This window comes from Geotrypetes seraphini, chromosome 12 (genome assembly GCF_902459505.1).
Source record: "Geotrypetes seraphini chromosome 12, aGeoSer1.1, whole genome shotgun sequence".
Taxonomy (NCBI): Eukaryota; Metazoa; Chordata; class Amphibia; order Gymnophiona; family Dermophiidae; genus Geotrypetes; species Geotrypetes seraphini.
In genome coordinates, this window is record NC_047095.1 from 107,109,302 (window position 1) to 107,133,475 (window position 24,174).

Here is a 24,174-nt window from a genome sequence, read left to right on the forward strand (position 1 = left end):
GTCAACACAAATGGCACCATGTCCGTTCCTTTGACACCATCTTGTGATGTCCCTCAGGGATCACCCCTATCCCCTATTCTCTTTAACATCTATATGTTCTCCCTGAAACTCCTCCAATTATCCCCCCTTGAAACAATCTACACATATGCTGATGACATCCTTGTCCTCCTCGAGACAGACCAGAACCTCACCAACCTCCATGAGAACATTACAGCTTGCATAATGAGACTCCATTCCTGGTCCTTCTCGTTACAGATGAAATTGAATGAATCAAAACAAAATTACTCTGGCTTGGCCCCAAATTAGAACACCTGCCCACCCTCTTCGCACTACCCTCAGGCGCTGCACTGCAGCTTGAGTTCTCAAGCAAGGTCCTTGGCATCATTATCAATTCTTCTCTCTCCCTCAATGACCACCTCAACTCCTTGGCTAAATAATGCTTTTTCAGCCTCCACATGCTGAGGAAAGTAAGATCCTATTTTCACCAACAACATTTCACCATCCTTGTCCAATCCATCATCCTCTCCAAACTAGACTACTGCAATGCCATCTAGTTAAACCTATCAAAAAAGTCTTCAAAGACTCCAGCTAATCCAGAATACTGCAGCCAAGTTGATCTTTGCAAAACGCAAGTCTGACCATGTCTCCCCACTCCTAGCCAAACTTCACTGGCTCCCAGTGATTTCCAGAATCCATTTCAAATGTTCCTGCCTGGCTTTTAAGATCATTCATGGCATCCTTCCTCCCTTAATCCCACTATCTTATATCTCCTCAAGTCATGACTCTACCAGACCCACCCAAAGGTATAAACTATCCTTCCCCTCTCTACACGGTATTCGCTATGCAGGTAAACTAGAAAAATCCCTTCTTTTCAGAATCACAGGTCTTTAGAACGACCTTACTACCCCGCTGAGGAACCTAGGCTCCCTCCAATTATTCCGCAAGCAACTGAAAACTTGGCTTTTCACTAAAATGTAATTTTATCCCCCCTTACTCTTCTCTTCTATATATAAGTTCATGTAAACCATTTTTTCTTCTATTCCTATATTTTAAGTTCTTGTAAACTGTGCCGAGCTCCACATCCGTGGAGATGATGTGGTATATAAACTTAAGGTTTAGTTTAGTTTAGAATGAATCAAGATGTTCAAAGTAGCAGTGTCTAATAGGTTGGACAATGACCTGATCAAAAGTAGCCATGAATGGTATGCTTGCTACTGGTCTGTAGCTTATAGTGTTGGATAGGTCTCGGTCTACACCTTTAGGGACAGGTGTAAGTAGAATTTCCCCAAATTCCTTTGAGAACCACCCCTGCACTAGTGTACAGTTAGCTCTTAAAAATATTTTCAATATGAACTAGCTAAGCAGATATATTAAAATGTAGAAAAACCCTAGAAATATTAAAATGTAGCAACACCATAGAAAACCAATATAAACTATAAACTATATAATAATGTGTGAATAGAGAGTTCTCAGTTTTCACAACTCCTAAAGTAACAAGCCCTACACAACATAGTTGTTTTAATTCTCATTAACCCATACAGGTTTTTTTTCTGTGAAACATCCCAGAACTTCCCTAGTGCACCTGTGATGAAAGTAAGTCAACAAGTGTCCAAATGGGTGAAAAATTAAATACCTGTATATCTTACAGTCTAGTTCATGTGTTAATGGCTATCATGTGCATCTTTAAGCTGCATTTATAAGTTGTGTCTATAATAAGCTTGCTTGATATCCAGATCAAAATTGTTGTAACAGTCCAAAGGCATTTTCAACAGTACAGTCAATAGTTTAGTAGCTTTATATACTTATCTTCGGCATATGTTTATTGATGTGCCATCTCAGTAGCATGCTAAGTTTAATGACTTAGCAGAGCTCCATTTTGAAGATCTCTCCTCCTTCATTGGGAGTTTGAGAACTGCTTTCTGTTGACGTTGACCTCTGGATGAAAAGGATACAAAACTGAAAAATGTTGTGATAGCATGGAAACACCACTGAACACACTGCAGTTAAAGAAAAAAACATTATGACATACAACAAATGTGCTGATGTCATGACCTTCTGAATAGCCAGTTCTATGGAACCTTGGGAAATGTAGTTAAGGAATGTCAGATAGTGCAGTACCATTCAATGAAGTCATTGAGTCCCAGAATTTGAACAGTTTTCAATTCAATGATCCAACATTGTTCCTTGAGTTGCAAATGTGCCATTTTGTTATAACAATCTGGAATTTTTTCTATGATGCACCATTTCAGGTCTTTAAAAGAATGTTTGAGTTGTTGACAATGTGGCACCATAGAAGATCAGAGATACAGTGTGAATCTTGCTCCTATGTTTGATCAATCTTGTACGTATGACTCTGAGTTTACCCAACATATACTAACAAGCAGGGACAAAAAATTATATGCATGGCCCAAGAAGATGTGCAATTCATAATGACTCTGAGAGTGTATGTCCTTTGTGTTCCAGTATTTGTCCACTGAGTACATTCAAGATAATGAAGGGAATAGACTAAGTAAAGACAGGTTGTTCACCCTCTCCAAGGTAGGAAGAAGGAGAGGGCACTCTCTAAAGTTAAAAATGGATAGATTCCATACAAATGTAAGGAAATTCTTCACCCAGAGAGTGGTGGAAAACTGGAACGCTCTTCCAGGGTCTGTTATAGGGGAAAACACCCTCCAGGGATTCAAGACAAAGTTAGACAAGTTCCTGCTGAACCAGAGCATATGCAGGTAGGGCTGGTCTCAGTTAGGGCACTAACTTAGGGGCCACCACGGGAGTGGACTGCTGGGCACGATGGACCACTGGTCTGACCAAGCAGTGACAATTATGTTCTTAAATACAATACAATATAATATAGATCATATGCAATTTTGATGAAAAAACAGAATGGACCACTCTATCATCCACATTCCTTGGACAAGTAAAAGCTATACAGTACATGGTGGTTCTTAAAATTATGGAATCAATTGCATAACATGCCAGTGTCATTTTATGCTGCTTGCTATTGCAGATTCTTGATCTAAAAAGGTAATCACATAGACCATCTTGTCCTCAGAGTTTCTATTTGAAGGTCATAACAATAAGTCCCAATTAGCATATAGAGCCTGAATATAAGCCTTTTGCAATATTTGGTGGGGATAACCTCTCTGTATGAAACAATCATTTAATATTCCTGCTTGTTTCTTGAATTCTATTGTGGTAGAACATAATCTCCGTATATGGAGAAATTGACTGATAGGAAGAGACTGTTTTAATTGAGTTGAATGGCAATTAATATACCTTAAATAGTTGTTGGTGTCCACAGATTTCCTATATACTGTAGTCTCCAATATAGGAATTTTTCAACATCAAAACATCAAGAAATGCTATTTGATGGTAATCTGTAGTCATAGAAAACTTTAAATGTTTGTTCAAGGAATTTATCCATTCCAGGAAGGAGGTTAACAGGGTTTCATGCCCAATCTATATATAAAAAGATATTGTCTATGAAACAAAGCCAAGTCTTAACATATTGAAACCACTCTAAATTATATAAGTAGATATTATCACATGAACTAGACTGTGAGATATATTTAATTTTTTCACCCATATGGACACTTGTTGATTTACTTTCATCACATGTGCACTTGAGAAATCCTGGGATGTTTTACAGAAAAAAAAACCTGTATGGGTTAATGAGAATTAAAACAACTCTGTGTAGGGCTTGTCCCTTTAAGAGTTTATTTTTTATATCTTTTTTCTAAAGTGTTGCTACATATGGTTTTCTATATTTTAATATATCTGCTCATCTAGTTCATGTTGAAATATATTCTCAGAGCTATTGTTTTCATATTCTTTCATTTTGGATTTCTGAGTATAAAGTGCTAGCGTAGAGTTAATTATCTTGACTAACCAATTTAGAACTTCTGGCATATCTCAGTATAGATGGGATGAACATAGATCTAGCTGGCATTTCAATTAAGATTGTCTAATCAACAGAGGTCTTAGTGCTGTTGTTGTGAACTTGTTGAACAACTGTTCATGTTATGTCCACTGGTACATTCAATAAATTACTTTCCAGAATAGTATCTTCTAGTTGATTGTCTGCTATATTAACAAATAATTTAAATATATTCTCTGTCTTATTTGCAAAGTATTATGCTAGAGAGTTGGGTATGGGGAAACTATGTTTGAAGCAGCCACTGATATTCAGTCTATTAGTTTTGTTAGAATTTTGAACTTCCTTAAGTCTAATTTGCCTACCCTGATCATGTTTGAGTAACATTTTTTTTTTGTCTACTATAATATGCATATTCTTTCCTCCATATGTCTCTAAATGCTTGATCTACCAATTTCCTCTAAGTCCTTTCTAGCTTTTGGCATTTTCTTTCAGGCTTCTCAGTTCTATAGAGTAGGATGGTTGGGATTTAAGGGTAGAATTACTTTGTGTGAGTATGTCTGTGTAAGAGACTCAATCTTGATGGGGTTCAGAGTGGTATGAGTGACTGTACATTAGGTCTAGGTGGGGGTTCTCAGGGTAGGCTGTGTGAGAGGGAAGTAGAACAGCATTGTCGATGGTTGGTATATTAAAATTAATTAAACTTGAAACTTGTTATTTAACTTATTTATTAATGATCTGGAAATTGGAGCGACAAGTGAAGTAATTAAATTTGTAGATGACACTAAACTGTTCAAAGTTGTTAAAACGCATGCGGATTGTGAAAAATTGCAGGCGGACCTTCGGAAATTGGAAGACTGGGTGTCCAAATGGCAGATTAAATTTAATGTGGACAAATGCAAAGTGATTCACATTGGGAAAAATAACCTGAATCACAGTTACTGGATGTTAGGGTCCACCATGAGGATTAGCGCCCAAGAAAATAATCTAGATATCATCGTAGACAATACAATGAAACCTTCTGCCTAATGTGTGGCAGCGGTTAAAAAAGCAACAGGATGCTAGGAATTATTTTAAAAGGGATTGTTAACAAGACTAAGAATGTTATAATACCCCTGTATCGCTCCATGGTGCAACCTCATCTGGAATAATGCGTTCAAAGCTGGTCTCCTTATCTCAAGAATGATATACAGTAGCACTAGAAAAGGATCAAAGAAGAGCGACCAAGATGATAAAGCAGATGAAACTGCTCTTGTATAAGGAAAGACTAAAACAGTTATGGCTCTTCAGCTTGGTAAAAGAGATGGTTGAGGGGAGATATGATTGAAGTCTAAAAAATCCTGAGTAGAGTAGAACGGGTACAATTGATTGATTTTTAACTCCATCAAAAATTACAAAGACTAGGGGGACACTCAGTGAAGTTACAGAGAAGTACTTTTAAAACCAATAGGAGGAATTTTTTTCACTCAGAGAATATATAAGCTCTGGAACACAATGTCAGGTTGTAGTAAGAGTGAATAGCATAGCTGGTTTTAAGAAAGGATTGGACAAGTTCCTAGAGGAAAAGTCCATAGTCTGTTATTGATAAAGACATGGGGGAATACACTGCTTGCCCTGAATTGGTAGCAAGGAATATTACTACTCCTTGGGTTTTGGCTAGGTATTAGTGACCTGGATTGGATATCTTGAGAATGGGCTACTGGGCTTGATGGACCATTGGTTTAACCCAGTAAAGGCTATTCTTATTTTCTTATGTTCTTATATGTTATGGTAGAGCCTGTAGTGTAAGTATTAAATGAGCTTTAGGTTTGTGGCTGGTAGGTATGTCTTCCACAGCAGGAGTATGGCCTGTGAGACTGCCTATGGTATATGCAATAGGTGTGGATTAGAGGGGCCTGGATTGTTGTGAGGGCCCTCTGTGGTCATTGTGCTATCCTTCTTGTCAGCTTTTAAGACATGAATCCATCTCAATTCTCATTGTTTTAATCTTTTAACCCTATCACCTTCACGTTGTGCCTTGGGTTCATGGTCAATCGCTAAACATCGAAGATCACAGAAAGTAAGATACTTTCTGTGATCTTCGATGTTTAGCGATTGAGCATGGTAAGATACTTTCTGTGATTTTCGATGTTTAGCGATTGACCATGAACCCAAGGCACAATGTGGAGGTGATAGGGTTAAAAGATTAAAACAACGAGAGTTGAGATGGATTCATCTTCTTAAAAGCATGCACCCTTTCAGCCTCAATACTACATTAGATTGGTCAGTCTTCATTTAAACTATTTTTATGACATTGCTGTTTTATTCGATAGAGGGAACTTTTTAACCAATCAAAACAGGCAAACAGTTCAATCTATATTGCGCATGTGTTAGCATTGTGCCGATATAAGCGCTATTTTTTAAAAAGAATGTGTGTAACAACAACTTGATAGTTACTGCCACACGTAAGTATTCTGTGCCTTATTTTACCAGTTAGTTACCAGAATATAAGGTTTACAATCTTTCTTTATGCCTTAATCTTTTTTTTGCCCGGAAAAACCCTGAGGAAGCCACTCTTAAACGGCAAAATGGGTTCCCATTGGAACAAATTATACGGGCTTCAGCGGTGAAAGATTGCATGCCGCTATTAATAAGATAAGTGCTTGGCTTAAAGCTTTGTTGTTATATCTAAGCTTCATAAGCTATATCATATATTTTGCACAGCCATCTGCATAACTGCACTTTTGTAATACTTTTTTGCACAGTTCAGTGAGTTGCTATTTGCACAGCTTTTTGCATAATTGCACATTGAATTACTATTCTATATAGCTTTAATAAAATTCTAAAAAATGAATTGTTATTTTACACAGTTTTAAAAAATTCTAAAACAAGTTGAAAAGAAAATTTTTTTTGAGTAATGAGGGAATTTTTTGATTAGTGATAAGTTAGGTCATGTTTGGATCAATGAAAGATATCCACGCCATGAATTCCCATTTGGATGATAGTTTCTATGATCCATGGAGTGGCAATTTTGAGATTCTCTCCTTCATTTACTTGATTTATTTAAACCTTTTAGATAGCGGTTTCTCAATCTAATTAACCTTTTGTGCCAACAAGGATCCCAGTTTTGGCATAATTGAGGCACCTTCCTCAGGGGACACTCTTATAAAGCAGTCTGAAAATGCCAAGGAGTAGAATTCCTCTAAGCTTCTACATGAGTTTCTATTCCTCAGTGTTTTCAGCACATAAGGCTCCTTCTGATTACTAATCCCCAAATGCATTACTCTGCATTTCTTTATATTGAATTTTAATTGCCATTCCTCTAAATTTGCAGATCCTTTTTCATGTTTTCCACACTCTCCTTGGTGTCTACTCTGTTACAAATCTTGGTATCATCTGCAAAAAGGCAAACCTTTCCTTCTAACCCTTCAGCAATGTCACTCAAAAAGATATTGAGCAGGATAAGCCCCAGCACTGAACCCTGAGGGACTCCACTATTCACCTTTCCTTCCTCCAAATGAATTCCATTAACCACCACCTTCTGGCATAGACAGCAAACTGGAGCAGCCTGGTAGTGAGGTAGACCCTATAGAAGAGGACCCAGAAACATATCTCACCTTAACTTGGATATTTGTGGTGGAAAGTGTGTGACCACAAAAACCCTTCTGTACTGACATATAAGTGACACCTGCAGGTATAAGGGCTATTGGGATGGTAGACAGTTGGGTAACAGTATGTTTTGAAGGACTTTCCATACAATGCAATTAGAAAATATAATTTGAACTCAGAAATGCAAGAAAAACCTATTATGGATGTAAAATAGCTAAATCCAATAATCAGAGTAGCATTCTTTTTAAACTCTGGCGTTCTCTGACTAATTCCGACTCAAAGTCTGAACAATCATTATCTCCTTCTGCCGAAGTTCTAGCTTGTTTTTTTTCAGGATAAAATCTCTCTCATTAGGCAATCTTTCCCTGTAGGAAATATTGGATATCTCTCTTCATATTCCAAAAATCCCAATTTGGAGATACCAGTTAATCACTACTGGTGCTCTCTTAATTCTGTATCCGAACACCAAGGGCTTGTTTTACAAAGCCATGCAGCAACAGCCCTGAAGCCCTTTTAATCTCTATGGGCTTCGGGGTTGTTACCACGCTGCAGCCACTAGCGTGGCTTTGTAAAATAGGCCCCAAGTCTCCAAAATGTGTGAAAAGCTGAGAAAGTGTAAATATTCACTGGATCCTTTTCCATCATATCTTTTCCTTAACATTCCTTCTCAGGCTATAACGTGGTTGACCATTTTACTAAATCATTCATTGGAAAATGGATACTTTCACAATGACACTGTCATAAAAATGACACTTCTTCCTCTTCTGAAAAAAATCAGACTTAGATCCTATTATTCCTTCTCACTATCGACCAATTGCCAATATACCTTTGTTGACAAAGATGTTAGAATCAATTGTAGTTGGTCAACTTACCAATTATCTGGAGAAATTTTCATTACTTCAACTTTTCCAATATGGATTCCGTTGTAATTTTAGTACTGAAACTTTATTGATTTCTCTTCTCTCTAAAATTCAACAACTACGACTGCAAAATAAATGTTCTATTTTACTTCAGTTTGATTTATCTGCAGCATTTGATGTAGTGCATCATGATATTTTTCTTCAATTACTTTCAGATATTGGAATTAATCAAGTTGTTCTTGACTGGTTTTCTAAATTTTTACTGTCTTGTTCTTAGTCAATATTGAAGGTAATATTTCTAATTCCTGGCAGCCTCCTTATGGGGTTCCACAGGGTTCTCCGCTTTTCCCAATCTTGTTCAATTTTTATGACTACTCTGATCACCTTTAAGTTGTCACCTTGGGAAACGCTTTATACTTATGCAGATGATATCTTTATATTGATTGAGATTGATTCAAATATTACCAATTTAGTCTTTAAAATAAATCATGTTTCCAGATTACAAGCTTGGGCTATGTCCGTCCAAATGAAGTTAAATGCAACTACACTTATCCCTCCGTATCCATGGGGGTTAGGTGCAGTGCCAACCCATGAATATAAAAAAAACCACAAATAATATTTGGGCCAGTTCTGCCACTAACCCCCGCTTCCCCCAGCTATTTTAAGCCCTGTAAGCCCCCCCTTAAGCCTTACCTAGTGATCTAGTGGGTTTTCGGGGCAGGAACGATCTTTCCATGCTCCTGCCCCGTGCAGATCGCTCATAGTAAATGGCTGCCTTGAGCTCCCATCTCGGCTAGATTACTGTAATGCTATTTATCTTGGTATCACAAAGATCTGCCTTCAAAAGTTGCAATTGATTCAGAATACCGCTGCAAAGTTGATATATGGAAAGAGCAAGTTCGACCACGTGACTCCTTTGTTTTTGAGCCTCCATTGGCTCCCGGATCATCTTAGAATTCTATTTAAATGTGTATGTATTATTTTTCAGATTTTATATAGTATGTTTGCTTCTTTTGTTCCTCAATCATGGAATGTTTACAGATTTTCCTATGCGAGAGGTACTCAACAATTTAAGCTTTCCCTCCCTTTTAGGAAAGGAATTAAGTATTTTAGTCTTTCTTTGGTTTTAAATTTTCTCAATTATGGAATGAACTTCATTTAACTTTGCGATGTCCTAGTTTTTTCCAAGTTTTTCGCAAATCTTTAAAAACTTTCTTATTTGCAAAATATTTTAAAAATTAATTCTCTTGCAATTTTGGTATATTTTTATTAATTGTTGTTAACCATGTTGAGCTTCTTTTGATGATGACCTGGTATACAAAGCTAAGTTTTAGTTTAGTTTAGTTTAATGTAAGGGGATTATGGTGATATGTGTACCTGGAACCTTTTATGTGAAGTTCACTACACTGCTCTGATTGGTGGCCAGTCTACTAATAGTGATTGACCATCCTATGTTCCAATGGCTTATTCTGTGCATTTTGCATTTGAACATTTTGTTCCTCAAAAATGGTCAAAAAAGATAAATACATTTACCCCCTGTTTTACTAAGGTGTGCTTAGCGTTTTAGGCACTAAATCTACACACGCACTAACTTCTAATGCATCCATAGACTAGCATGCAAGCATTAGCGTTTAATGCATAGTTAGCATGCACTAAAAAGAAGCCATAAGGGTTAGCAAGTCTAAAAAATGGTCATTACAAAATCAGACATTTTGCAGTTTTGAAAATGGACATTTTCACTATCCAATATTTGTACACACTGCTAAAAACATCCAAAGTTGGTCTTAGATGTCATATTGAAAATGGTCCTTTATATCATTAGATTTATATGACAATTGGGAACATCAATTTGTCTTTGGTCTACAAATGAGACTTGTTGTGAAACATGGGGTCCTTTTATCAAGCTGCGGTAGGGGTTTAACGTGCATAATACCACGTGTTAAACCACCTGCTGCTCTAGTCGCTAATGCCTGCATTGAGCAGGCATTCGTTTTTTAGCGGGCCGCAGAGTTAGCGCGTGATGAAATGTCCAACACGCTAACCTCGCTAGCATGGCTTGATAAAAGGACCCCAATGTCTTGATTATAAATTATAGGATTTTTGTCTATAAAAATTAGAAGAATTTGCTGTTATACTTCAGAGAAATTAAGGGCTCCTTTTTCGAAGGTGCGCTAGGGTTTTTAGCGCACGCACAAAATGGTAGCCAAAAATCTAAGGGCAATTGAGTTCAACTTTACTTATAGCTGCCCCTCCTATTGTTTTTCTCCCTAATTGTTCTCTTTTACTTTGACTATTGTAGTTCTTGCCCTTTTACCTTTTGTTCCTGTTTATCTTTGTTTTAAAAATATCCGAAAGTTATTGGTATTGTTAGATAAATTGTTATCTTAAATTTGTATTTTAGATAAAGTATGTTTTTATGATTTTGTACACCACCTAGAAGATTGATTGGGTGGTATAAGAAATTTAATATAAACTTGAAAGTTGAAACTTGATGACAACATTGTAGAGTTTGTAGTTGTCACCCAATATAAATTTCAGAATGGAATTTATTATTGACCTCTCAACATGGGTTCAGAAATGAACATAGTACAGAAACATTTTAGATTGATCTAATACTGAGAGCTAAATCAGTATTAGATCAGGCAAACAAATACAGTAAAACCTTGGATTGCAAGTAACTTTGTTTGCAAGTGTTTTGCAAGAAAAGCAAAACATTTTATTAAAGTTTAACTTGACATATAAGCAATATCTTTTTTAAAGTTTTTTATTAATTTTCAACATTTTCATTAAGTGCAATACAAATTAAATACATTTTATATTTAAGACATCACTTAATACTCTTTCAAGAAACAAATCAATCTATATCCCTCCCCCCACCCTATCCCATAACTATTATAAATTTTTAATTTAATAGTCAAATCTTCAAAAAGCTCATTATGATATACATTTTATATCCATAAGATATAATAAGCACTAATAAAGAAACCCATACTGAACAGTATACACACATCACAACTGAGCTGATGGTTCTCTCTCTGATGCTGCAGGAGTGTAGTAACTGTTCTAAATGAGTGAGGTCTTGCAATACAAGTACGTATAGTATTTTGTATTAAAGTTTTTGGGTTGGGGAATGAATAATCTGAGTTTCCATTATTTCTTATTGGGAAATTTGCTTTGACATACGAGTGCTTTGGACTACAAGCATACTTCTGGAATGAATTATGCTCGTAAACCAAGATTTTTTTAAAAAAATTATTATTTATTTATCATTTTATAATTGATTATCAAGTATAAACTTGTACAGAAAGTAAAATTTAAGTTTAGGGATACATAACCATGTACATCATATTTAAGTCCAAAATACAAAGAAGCAAATAAATAATACATATCCATATTTTCAAAAAAGAAAAAGCAAAACTCCATTATATTACTTAAATTTTTATACTCAAGTCCACTTTGAGGATCTAGATGTACAAGGGACAGTTTAAATTAAGAAAGGAAACAAAGAATGCTAAGATTAATCTAAGCTGGGCTCAAAGTTCCCCAAAAAACTTCCAATCTAGGGCAAGTTCCTTTTCTTTATCCAAGCGAGACAGCGACAGAAAGGTCACCAGCTGGGAAGGATCAAAGAAAACAAATTTCTGAGAAGAATAATACACTATGCATTTACATGGGTGACGTAAATAAAAAGTTGCCCCTAAGGCCAACACCCCTGGCTTTAATAATATAAATTCTTTACGACGCCTCTGGGTTTCTCTGGCAAGATCAGGATACATTTGTATCTGCATTCCTAAGAATATTTTCAGTTTATTTTTAAAAAAGAGTCTCTGTAATCAGTTTTTGTCCGGGGCCAATGCCACTGTTAATAATAGGGTTGCTGGGACTGCCTTTTCAATATTCGAGGATTCCAGTAAAGTGGTCACATCCAAGTTTTTCTGTTCAACCTCTTGTTGTTGTTTCCGTTGATTAATAGGAAGATAATAAACTTGTGTAAATGGTGGTATCATATTTTCAGACAAGCCCAAAATTTCCATCATATATCTTTTCAGCATCTCCCGAGGTGTTATCGTTAAGACCTTAGGGAAATTTACCAATCTTAGATTATTTCCACGGGAAAAGTTTTCCAAGGACTCTAACTTTCTCCTAAGATTGGTGTTATCTTTAATTAATGTTTCATAAATTTGTTTGGACTTAGATTTTACTTTGCAGCATTATTGATTGTGGCTTTGAATGGGGTAGGTATGTAAGAAGATCATTCCTGTCCTGTTTTACTGCTAGACCACCAGAGATTTAAAGGTAAGGTCTTGAGGGGCCTAGGAGGTAGGGTGGTTTAGAGTCAGACTTAAAGTTGTCCACAATTTTTTGCTATTTGCAAAGGAGCTGTGCCTGTAACACCCACAATGGCATATAGGTGACATACTTAATCTCAGTATGTATACTTTGGAGGAAAGGCAGGAGAAGGGAGATATGATAGAGATTTTTAAATACCACTCAAGCTGTAGGGCATAGCTTTCCTGTACTTTAGGCTCCAGCAGCCTACGCACCATATTTAAACTGAGCCATCTTAACTACAGTCTCCCCCTCCCCCCACTCCTATTAAGCACACACTCTGCGCCCCCACCTGGAATACTGTGGCCAACACTGGTTGCCATACATGAAAATGGACATAGTACTACTTGAAAGGGTCCAGAGAAGAGTGACAAAAATTGTTAAGGGACTGGAGGAGTTGCCATACAATGAGAGGCTAGAGAAACTGGGCCTTTTTCTACCTTGAAAAGAGGAGACTGAGAGGGGACATGATTGAAACATTCAAGATATTGAAGGGAATTGACTTAGTAGAGAAAGAGATTGTTCACCCTCTCCAAGATGAAGAGAGCAAGAGGGCACTCTCTAAAGTTAAAAGGGGATAGATTCCGTACAAACGTAAGGAAATTCATCTTCACCCAGAGAGTGGTAGAAATCTGGAATGCTCTTCCAGAGGCTGTTATAGGGGAAAACACCTGCGTACATTCTGATTCAGCAGGAACTTATCTAACCCTTTCTTGAATCCCTGGAGGGTAAGGCTATATTCAAATAGGACAGTGGTCTTTGACCTATGGGTTGTCATGTGAGCGGACTGCTGGGCATGATGGCAATTCTTATGTTCTTACATAAATGTGTATGAGTCAAATCTCTTTCATTTGAAAGGAAGCTCTGGAATGAGAGAGCATAGGATAAAGTTAAGAGGTGATGATAGGCTCAGGTGTAAGCTAAGGAAATACTTTTTTACAGAAAGGTTGGTAGATGTGTGGCACAGTCTCCAGAAGAGGTGGTAGAGACAGAGCCCATGTCTGAATTCAAGATCACATGGGATAGACACATGGAAAATCTTATAGAGAAGAAGAGATAATGGAAGAGATAATGATCCCCTCAGATCACTCAGGTCTACTGCCCAACATATATTGTTTGTTCCATCACTAAAGATTATTAATACTCACCATACAATAATATTCTCTGTGACAGCACCTCTCATTTGGAATTCTTTGCCCTCTTACCTCAGGGAGGAAAAAAAATTAGATACATTTAAAGGGGTATTGAAATGTTTCCTCTTCAAAGACGATCTAAGAGTAAACTTCTTCTTCCTTACTCCCTTTTGTCTTAACTGGTTTATGTTTACTTCTTTAAATTTTTTTTGTAGTTATACCCTCTTCCCTTTTGTGTAATTGTGAGTCTGTCTTGATCTATGTAACTTGTTTCAAATGTTTATTTTTTATGTCTCCATATTTTAATGTACATCGCCTAGAAACCAAGATAGACAATTAATCTAATCATTAATAAACTTGAAACTTGTTACTGCAGATGGGCATGGTGGATGAGCCATTTGGCCTTTATCTGACATCATGTTTCTATATTTCTAAATATTGGGGGATGTTTGTATAAATAATCTAATAATAATAAGCTCTCTCACATGTACCTTCTCAGACTATGTTATTAATCATTTAGCTTTATTCATAGATAAGTGGATGGGTGGTCAATAATAACTACAACAAACAGACTCCGTAGAAAGGACTCCATCAATTGGACTCTAGCCCTTTATGCTCCTTCTATGTACTTCTGAAGTGTCATATCTGTGGACCTATTTTGTGTCTGTCTTCTTTTAACCCGTTCTGAGCTTTTTGGGTGGATGAGATAAAAATTGGAATAAAAAAACAAATAAATAGTGGTTAGAGCAGCTGCCTCAGTACACTGAGATTGTGAGTTCAATTCCTACTGCAGCTTCTTATTAATCTGGGCAGATCATTTAATACTTCATTACCCCAGGTACATAATAAGTACCTGTCTAAAAAATATAAACCACTTTGTAACTCTAAACAAACCTCCGATGGGAACTATTATTTGTACTTATAGGGAAGAAAGGTGGGGTGGAGAAAAACAGATGCTGAAACTGGGACCTGGGGAAGGTGGGGTAGAGGAAGTGAGGAGAAGGCGCATGGAAATGGGGAAGAGAGAGTGGGGAGAAGACGCTGAAGGGAAATGGGGATGACAGAGTGGGGAGAAGACACTGAAGGGAATGGGGAAGAGTGAGTGGGGAGAAGATGCTGAAAGGGAAGAAGACAGAGATGCCAGACTATGGGGGAGTGGAAGGAAGAAGATGGGTACCAGACCAATTGGGGGGGTTGAAGGGGGAGGCACAGTAACAGAGCAAATGGAAGGCACAGAGAGAAGACAGACAGTGGATGGAAGGAATTGAATGAGAAGTTGAGGAAAGCAGAAACCACACAACAAAGGTAGAAAAAAATTTATATTTATATTTATTTTCTTTTTCTTTTTTTTGCTTTAGGATTAACTAGTAGATTAGTTGTGTTGATAAAAACGTATAAACAAAGCCCTGCCAGCTGAACATCTCTTTCACCAGTTCAGCAGCCAGAACTTTGATTAAAAGGAAGGAATAAGCTAAATATTGCAGTACTGAGGCTTGTATGGATGCTGCGGGACGGTGACGGGGCGATGAAAGGAATGGTGATGATGGAGCGGTGAAGGGGATGGTGGGGCAGTGATGGGGACATATTTTTTCTCTGTGTCATTCTCTAATTGGAAGACCAGTGATTTTTTTGAGTAACATCCAAGCCATTGCACACTATGCTTTATGGAAGGCAGGGAACAATAAAGTGCAATGATAGTCCCAAAACTATCGTGGTCTGAACTGCATTAGCAATGACCTGGTGGTGGCATTGAGCACTTTATTTATATTTATTTATATTGGCAAATTAGTTAATTGGTCATGAATTGAATATTTAACATAAGAAATTGCATTTTGAATAAAAGTGGCACTATTGTTAGTTGAAACCACTTTGTAATCACACAGAAAAAGCAGTATATCAAGACTGATCCCCATTAATTTTAGATTATTTCTATATAATTATTTGAACATTCTTTAATAATTGTATTTTCTAATTTTTTTTAAAAGAAAATGTGTTTCATTTTATATGAGCTTTATATGAATAACTTGGCATTTAAGAACACTACTGAAAATCCTTCCCTCATTCTTTAGCTTCATCATCATATGAAGAGTATCCACTTCAAGAACATTATGGGTGAAGAGATATTTTTTGATGAGAAAGGTGATTTCTCCATTGGTTATGAAATTATAAATTCAGTCTATCTATACAATGGGACAGTAAGGACTGATATTGTTGGAAGTTATAACCCTTATGCTCTCCCAGGGCAGGATTTCATCATCAATGAGAAAGCAATTGAGTGGGGGAGTGGATTCACTAAGGTCAGATTCAAGTAATATTCTACCATTAACAGAAAGCATGAAGCCAACCAAATATCATATATTCTGTGTATCAATTGTGAGAAGTTCTGCAATGTTACTGACTGCTATAATTCAACCTTATGTCAATATAGCAGAGTTATAAACCCTGCAAATCAGGTTTAGATCAATAATAGTGGCAATATTTATATCTTGATAATGTTGAGGAGTGAAAATTCCTCCAAAGAGTGCATCAGGAGGGATCAAGTTGAGACATGATAGGACATAAATTCAGTACTCAAATATTTCCACAATGATACCTAGAACTTCACCCCATCGCTTTCACTTTGGACCAAACGTGCAACTAATCTTAAGTATAGTACAATATTATCATGACTTGTCATTTTTCATTAATATTGATAATATTGATTGCTAGTTTCTATGCAGAACTCCATTCCTTTATGGAAATAATATTGTACCTTGACATAGGGAGACTTCTTCAGTCCCCATGAGCTTCAATCTAAGAATTTCAAGATTTCTCCAAGAAATAAGTATGACATTTATTTGCATGTACTGCCTTTTCTGGTCCTCTAGCACCTCCCTTTCTCTTTACACTCCATGTTCTCATCTGGTTAAACCAGCACCAATCTACCAATCACCAATTCCTCCTGTGGTCCCCATAAAGTTCTCTTTTTATTTAATCTAGTCGAGGTCAGTGACATCCTCAAGAATATTGACATTTGGAAAAACACTTCATTTTAAAAACCATTATCCCAATATATCCATTTTTTTCTAATTGTTAGGTACCTCCACAGTCTAAATGCAGCCAGAGTTGTCCTCCTGGATTTAGGAAATCAACCAGAAAAGAAAAGCCTGTCTGCTGCTATGACTGTATTCCATGTCCAGTTGGAGAGATCTCCAGCCAAAGTGGTGAGTGATATGTAGCATATTAACCTCCTATGGATGAGTGATACAGGTGCAACTATAGCTTGGTAGGATCCTGACACTGGGAGAAGAATATGAGCTTCAATAGTTGTTCCCATTATTGCAAAAAAAAAAAAAAATATATATATATATACATACCATCACCTGAATCAGCTGCACTTCTTATATGGACAGCCTTCATTTTTTACTACAGCTAAGAAAGGTACAACCAGTTGTTACATATGATGTTACAGGGCCAATACCAAATGAGACAAATGGGGTTTTTGTCCTTGGGATGATATTGCAAAAATCCTCCTTTGTGGGGCTGATCAGAGTAGCATTTTTTGCTGCAAATTCCAAGCACTTGAATGCCTCATTCATGTGTTTCCCCTGTCTACAGAAGTCATTTACCCCTCCTTTACAAAGCCACATTTGCATTTTTAGTGCAAGCCATGGTGGTAACAGCTCAGACAATCATAGGAATTCTATTAGTGTTGGAGCTGTTACCACAGTGGCTGGCATTAAAAACACTAGTGTGGTTTTGTAAAGGAGGGGGGAAAATTAAGGCAGAAAATTCCTAGTCTCAATTCTGCATATTATTCTATCATTTGTTGTAATTGTCTCCATTAATTCTACAAGTGACAATGTTCTTCCTTTGGTCTGTTACAGCAGAGAATTGCATTAGCAGTAGTCAGAGCCTAATAATAGAAATGTGATTTTGGCCCTCTTTTGCAAAGGTGCGCTAAAGCGTTTTAGCGCGTGTTTAGCATGTGCAAAATCAACGCTTGCGCTAACCACTAATGCGTCCTTAGGATTACATGCATGCGTTAGTGTTTGGTGCATGATTAGCGCTCGCTAATATCGTGTGTTAAAAAGCATAGTGCACCTTAGTAAAAAAAGGGGTTTATTTGGAAATGAAATATGAAGTCTTAAGCAATTTTCTTATTTTAATGTAAATTTTTTTTGTCTTTATTTATTGAAGTTATTAAAACTTACAGCAGCAAAATATATATATACAAGAGAAGTGATACAATGCAGTATAAGAATTCAAAGAGAAAAGAAAATCTTTTGATAAAAGAAAGAAAAAAGAATGGGAACATCTGTGAATGAAGGCATCACAAATGAATAGCAAAGTATACACATGGCATATTATTCAGAAACACTTAAGGTAGATAAATACACTCTTAGTGTAGACCATTTCTGATTGAATTTACTAACAGAGTCATTTGTTTTGTCATAATAATATTCATATCTGTAAGTCAAGCAGGTCAATTTCCACCAATTATCATAAAACAAATTCCGGAGATCTTTCCTAGAGGAATTTGATTTTCAGAGGAAGTGAAAGAAGAGTGTTTAACAGGAAGCAATCTGTGTCAGATATATGTTTGTAAAGATAATTATTCTTTAAAACAATTGTTTTGTATGAGATAGGCACTCAATCTATTATTGTGAAACTCACTATCCACCTATTGTACTGCGCTGTCGCACAAAACTCGAATGCACTCTTATGAACCAATTCTTCGAGATTAACCAGGATCTCAAGTGCTCACAGCCATAGTATTGAAGTATTTTTCAAAATGAATGGCCGATACTGTGAGCTATCATTGAACCCTTATGTAATCTCTTTCTCTTATTACTTATATTATGTGCATTTTATTATTTTTTCTTTTTTCTTTTATAAAATATATAAATATATAAATTGCTTGCTCTGCTGTCCCATATAGTGTGAAATCACTTATCTTTTTTTCTTTCTTAGTGTTTCTCCTGATGTTTATTCACTTTACGGAAGATCTCCGTTTCGCACCCAAATTTTACCACGGGGCTTCGTCAGGAAAGCGATATCATTCACTCGCTTCTATTCATGACATGAATTTATTTCAGACTAAAGAGTCGACTCAATTCTGGATGACTTCTTCTTTATCTGCATGCCCAGCTACTACTGATCTCCGATCTCCGATCAGTAGTAGCTGGGCATGCAGATAAAGAAGAAGTCATCCAGAATTGAGTCGACTCTTTAGTCTGAAATAAATTCATGTCATGAATAGAAGCGAGTGAATGATATCGCTTTCCTGACGAAGCCCCGTGGTAAAATTTGGGTGCGAAACGGAGATCTTCCGTAAAGTGAATAAACATCAGGAGAAACACTAAGAAAGAAAAAAAGATAAGTGATTTCACACTATATGGGACAGCAGAGCAAGCAATTTATATATTTATATATTTTATAAAAGAAAAAAGAAAAACTAATAAAATGCACATAATATAAGTAATAAGAGAAAGAGATTACATAAGGGTTCAATGATACCTCACAGTATCGGCCATTCATTTTGAAAAATACTTCAATACTATGGCTGTGAGCACTTGAGATCCCGGTTAATCTCGAAGAATTGGTTCATAAGAGTGCATTCGAGTTTTGTGCGACAGCGCAGTACAATAGTTGTATGAGATAGGAACAAAAATAGAAAATATTTTACATATAGGGGCAAATTCTATAAATGGTGTCCCAATTGTAGGTGGCAGTAGGTGTCCTACCACTGTCTAACCAGCCAACTGGGATGCACATTTTACAAAATCAACCTCCCTAGTTAGGCCGCCTACATTGGAGGTGCATCCGGGAGCCTAGGGAAGTGTTCAAGCCCACCTAAGCTCACCTAAGGCTAGGCAAGGGCGTGAATTGGCCCAGAAGTAGCCTTAGGCAGACCTAGGTGGCCATACACATCTCCCTAGGCCAGCAGGAGATACATACAATGTAGGCCAGTAAAATGTTGGTCTATATTGTAAGTAGACATGGCTGCTGAGCTTATCACAGCAAGGGATTTCCCTGCCATGATAAGTTTACTGGCCATGGTTGTGGTCACCCATCCCCCCTGAACGATTGCAGCAGGAGGGATGCCCTGTCCCTCCTGCCCAGCATCCCTACTCCTAACCATCACAGCAGGAGGGATGCTAAAGCAAGATGATTTATCCCCTTATCTCTTGAGGAAGCTTAAGGTGAAACAGGCCCCGTTGAGATCAAAGATCAAAAGTTTTGACCTGAAATATCAATTTAAAGCTAAGTTCCTATTTAATGAATTGGCTGGTTGCATTTATATTATATCTGGAGGGGGGTGGTTGACCTATGATCAATAAGACACCCAGTTAATGGTCCAGCATGCACTGCTCTGTTGTGAGTTGGAAATGGGGAGTCTGAGGTCATTCCACCCTTCAAAAGGAGAACTTTATAATGGTTATATGATTCATTCAGTCAGCACACAATAGAAAGTGTTGAGAACAAACATAAAGCTGATGAAATAATACATTTTTGAGAATTTATGGAAAAGACTATATACCCGCTCCACTTTTTGCTCTTTGTCTTTTGTTGACAGTTTTGATGGAGTAGTTTGTCCATATTTTGTTCCTCTAATCAAAGCCAATGGCCCTGAGATTCAGAAAATTGTGAAGTCAGTTGAAAAGGACAAGTCTTACAAATTAGAGTTATCAAGCCATTTTTCTTTCCTGAGGCAGGAGAGGTGAAACATTGGATGAATACTCCATTAGCAAGTTTAGCAGCCTCAGCAGAAATTAATATGTGACTCTTGGAGGAAGCATATATCAGAGTGGAGTTTATTTAAATAGAGGATAATTTTTCCATTTGATGGGGCTTGACAGGCCTTTCATGTTTAAAAATGTTATATTAATGGTGGTCAGGATTTTAAATTATCCATTGATGATGAAATATGATCTGCAGCATAAACAAGTATCTAGGTTTAAGAGTGCTGTTCTAAGAGATCTTTAGAGTAATTGTAGGTCCTCTGCAAGTGATGTATTATCAAGTAGATCAGGAGGGAGAGGCATGGTGTGAGCCTTCTCCGGTATCACAGGTTCTGGTTTGAGTCTTCTAGAAGACAAAGTAAGTGCTGATCCATCGGTTTTGGAAAATTTAGAAGCCATATCAGAAGAAAGACCACTATCTCAGATTCAAAGATGCAAAACAATTGAGGTAAAGACTAATTTAAGCAAGTTTATTAAATCTTTATTAATTTTCAAACTTACAATAAGTGTGACAGTAAGTTAAAACATTTTAATATTAAATATATCACTTAATATTCAGCAATAATACAAATCATATAACCTTAACTCCCTCCCTTCCCAGCCTTTCATAACAAATATTTTTATATGATATACTAAAAATTATCCCTCCACTACCCTGAATATTGAACTTATAAATTTAAGGGAAAAAATGGCATCTATTCATTACAATATTTTGTTAACGGCTCCCACACATCTTGAAATTTCCTTAAATACCCCTGCTGTGTAGCTATTACTCTTTCCATTTTATATATATGACACAATGAGTTCCACCAAAAATTATAATTCAGTCTACTCCAGTTCTTCTAGTTACAAGTAATTTGTTGTATGGTGACCCTTGTCATTATAAGCAAAAGCTTAATATTATTTGACTCTTTGCTCTCATTGACATGCCAAATAATATAGTATCATAGATCAATGCCACCGGGTATTCTAATAAACAATTAATTTGGCCCCAAATTGATTTCCAAAAAGCCATAATAAATTGACAATAGAACAATAAATGGTCTAAACTCCCTGCTTCAAGATGACAATGCCAACATCTATTAGACTTAGAGCTATCCAACTTTTGTAACTGAACAGGGGTCCATAATGCTCTATACAATAACAAAAGAAAACAAGTTTGTCTCATAGATGCAGACACTGTACATCTCATCCTCCAAGTCCAAATTCGTGGCCATTGAGATGCAGTAAATTGATGCTTAATCTCAATGCTCCAAATGTCCCTCAAACCAGTCTTCTTCTTAATAAATCCAGCTATCAATTTATACCACTGGGTGGCCTGGTGTCCCAGAAAGTCCACCTGAAAGCATAAGAACTCCAAACAAGCGAGAACCAGAAGGCCTTGAGCATGTGCAAATGCTCAAGACCCAGGCAAGAGGCAGGAACTTCTTTCACCAGCACCGGCACATCCTATGGGCTGCGTGCCGGTGCCAGATGGGGTAAGGCTGAATGCTGTTCGGGCGAGGGGTGCTGGTTCACATGGGAGGAGGGGCATTCATGAGTGGGGGGAGGATGCCAGTTCTCGGGATAGGGGGTGCTCGCAAATCAAGCCAATGCTCGGTTTGCGAGCCAAGATTTGCGAGAATGTTTTGCTCGTCTTGCAAAACACTCGCAAACTGGGTTACTTGCAAACCGAGCTTTGACTGTATATCCCTAATTATAAGAAAACTTATTTTCAGTCAATATCCTTCTTTGATGCATTTTGAGAAAAATGAGACACTCTTCTTCTTTTTTAGATATGGATATCTGTAAAAAGTGCCCAGAGAACCAATGGTCCAATTGGAAGAGAGATGCCTGCATCCCAAAAGTAATAATCTTCCTGTCCTATAAGGAACCTTTAGGGATATCTTTGACTGTTGTCAGTATGTTCTTATGTTTCATCAACAGTCTTATTATGGGAATCTTCATTAAATACCGGCATACTCCCATAGTCAAAGCAAACAACCGTAGCCTGAGCTATATTCTCCTCATCTCCCTTATGCTCTGTTTCCTCTGTTCATTAATATTCATTAGCCAGCCTGATAAACTGACCTGCATTCTTCGACAGATTGCCTTTGGCATCACTTTCTCTATTTCCCTCTCCTCAGTACTTGCAAAAACCATCACTGTGGTCATTGCCTTCCAAGCCACCAAGCCCAAAAGTAAGCTCCGGAGCTGGATGAATTCTAGTGTGTCAAATTCAATAGTTCTTTGCTGTTCTCTTCTTCAAGCCCTTCTTTGTCTTGTCTGGTTGTGTACTGCTCCTCCATTCCCATATCATAACACTGAATCAGAAATAGGAACAATAGTAATTGAATGTAATGAAGGGTCAATAATTGGATTTTATTGTGTTCTTGGTTACTTGGGATTGCTTGCTGGTATCAGTTTTGTTGTTGCTTTCCTTGCAAGAAATCTACCCGATACTTTCAATGAGGCCAAACACATAACCTTCAGCATGGTGGTTTTCTGCAGCGTCTGGGTGGCTTTTATCCCAACATACCTGAGCACCAGGGGCAAGTACATGGTAGCAGTGGAGATATTTGCTATCCTGGCCTCCAGCGCAGGATTGCTTGGCTGTATTTTTATTCCAAAATGCTTTGTAGTTCTACTGAAACCTGAGAAGAACAGCAAGAAGTATCTAACAAGATATGTAAAGACTTAAAATGTCTAAAAATAGCATTACTTTCATTAAAGAAAACTAGAGTATCTCAAATTAAACAATAAATTATTTTACTGTTTCATTGTTTTGTTGTTATTACTTTCAATTACATATACATATTTGAAGGTATTTCAGTTGCTATGTGTTGTCTGTGAATCCAAAAAGAATTTAGATGAGGGAAAATATTTAGTTAGTTAGTTTTATATCTCATCCTCTCCAGGATCCCACAATGGCACTTGTTAGTGGCTGTTTTTTCTGTAGAGGGAATACCTTTTAGCAAAGTTATGCATTATAGTTTAGTACACACTGTGGCCTAGATTCTATAAATGGTGTCCCGATTGTAGGGATATGAATCTTACCACTGTCTAAGCAGCCAATCAGGATGCACATTTAAAAAAAAAACTCCCGAGGCAGGCCACCTACATTGAAGGCACCTCTGGGAGCCTTGGGAGTCACACAAGCCCGCATAAGCTCACCTAAGGCTAGGTATGGGCATGGTTTGGCCTAGAAGTAGCCTTAAGTGGACCTAGGTACCTGCACGTGTCTCCCTAAGTCAGCGGGAGACACATGCAAGGTAGGCTAGCAGAATGCTGGCCTACACTGTAAATAGATGCGGACACTAAGCTTATCACAGCAAAGGATTTCCCTGCTGTGATAAGTTTAGCGGCCGCAGTCACCCATCCCCCGAACGATAACCCGGCAGGAGGGATGCCCAATCCCTCCTGCTGGAACTCCCCCGTAGATCACGGCAGGAGAGATGAGGTGGGTTTGCCCCTTCCCAGTGTATTGTGGGATGTACCAGGGAAAGACGTAAGGCCTGATTGGCCCAGACACATAAGGTCCCACCCATTGGATCCATAAGATGGGCCTTAGGCACCTGGGCCAACCAGAATCTTAGGTTGGCTCATGCCTAAGACCCCTCCCATGGGCAGGGCCTTAGGATCTTGGGCCATCCAGAATTTTAGGTTGGCCCATGTGCCTATGGGTG

The 24,174-nt window shown here is 37.4% G+C and overlaps 1 protein-coding gene across 1 annotated transcript in view; it reads left to right on the forward strand.

The window, feature by feature from the left end:
* LOC117346256 (vomeronasal type-2 receptor 26-like) overlaps positions 1–23,189 on the forward strand; it is a 42,201-nt gene extending 19,012 nt beyond the window's left edge. The window contains exons 4-6 of the mRNA XM_033915658.1: positions 15,854–16,081; positions 16,861–16,987; positions 22,285–23,189. Coding sequence (XP_033771549.1) covers positions 15,854–16,081; positions 16,861–16,987; positions 22,285–23,189 — 1,260 coding nt within the window. The remainder of the gene's footprint in view (positions 1–15,853; positions 16,082–16,860; positions 16,988–22,284) is intronic.
* The last annotated feature ends 985 nt before the right edge of the window (positions 23,190–24,174 follow it).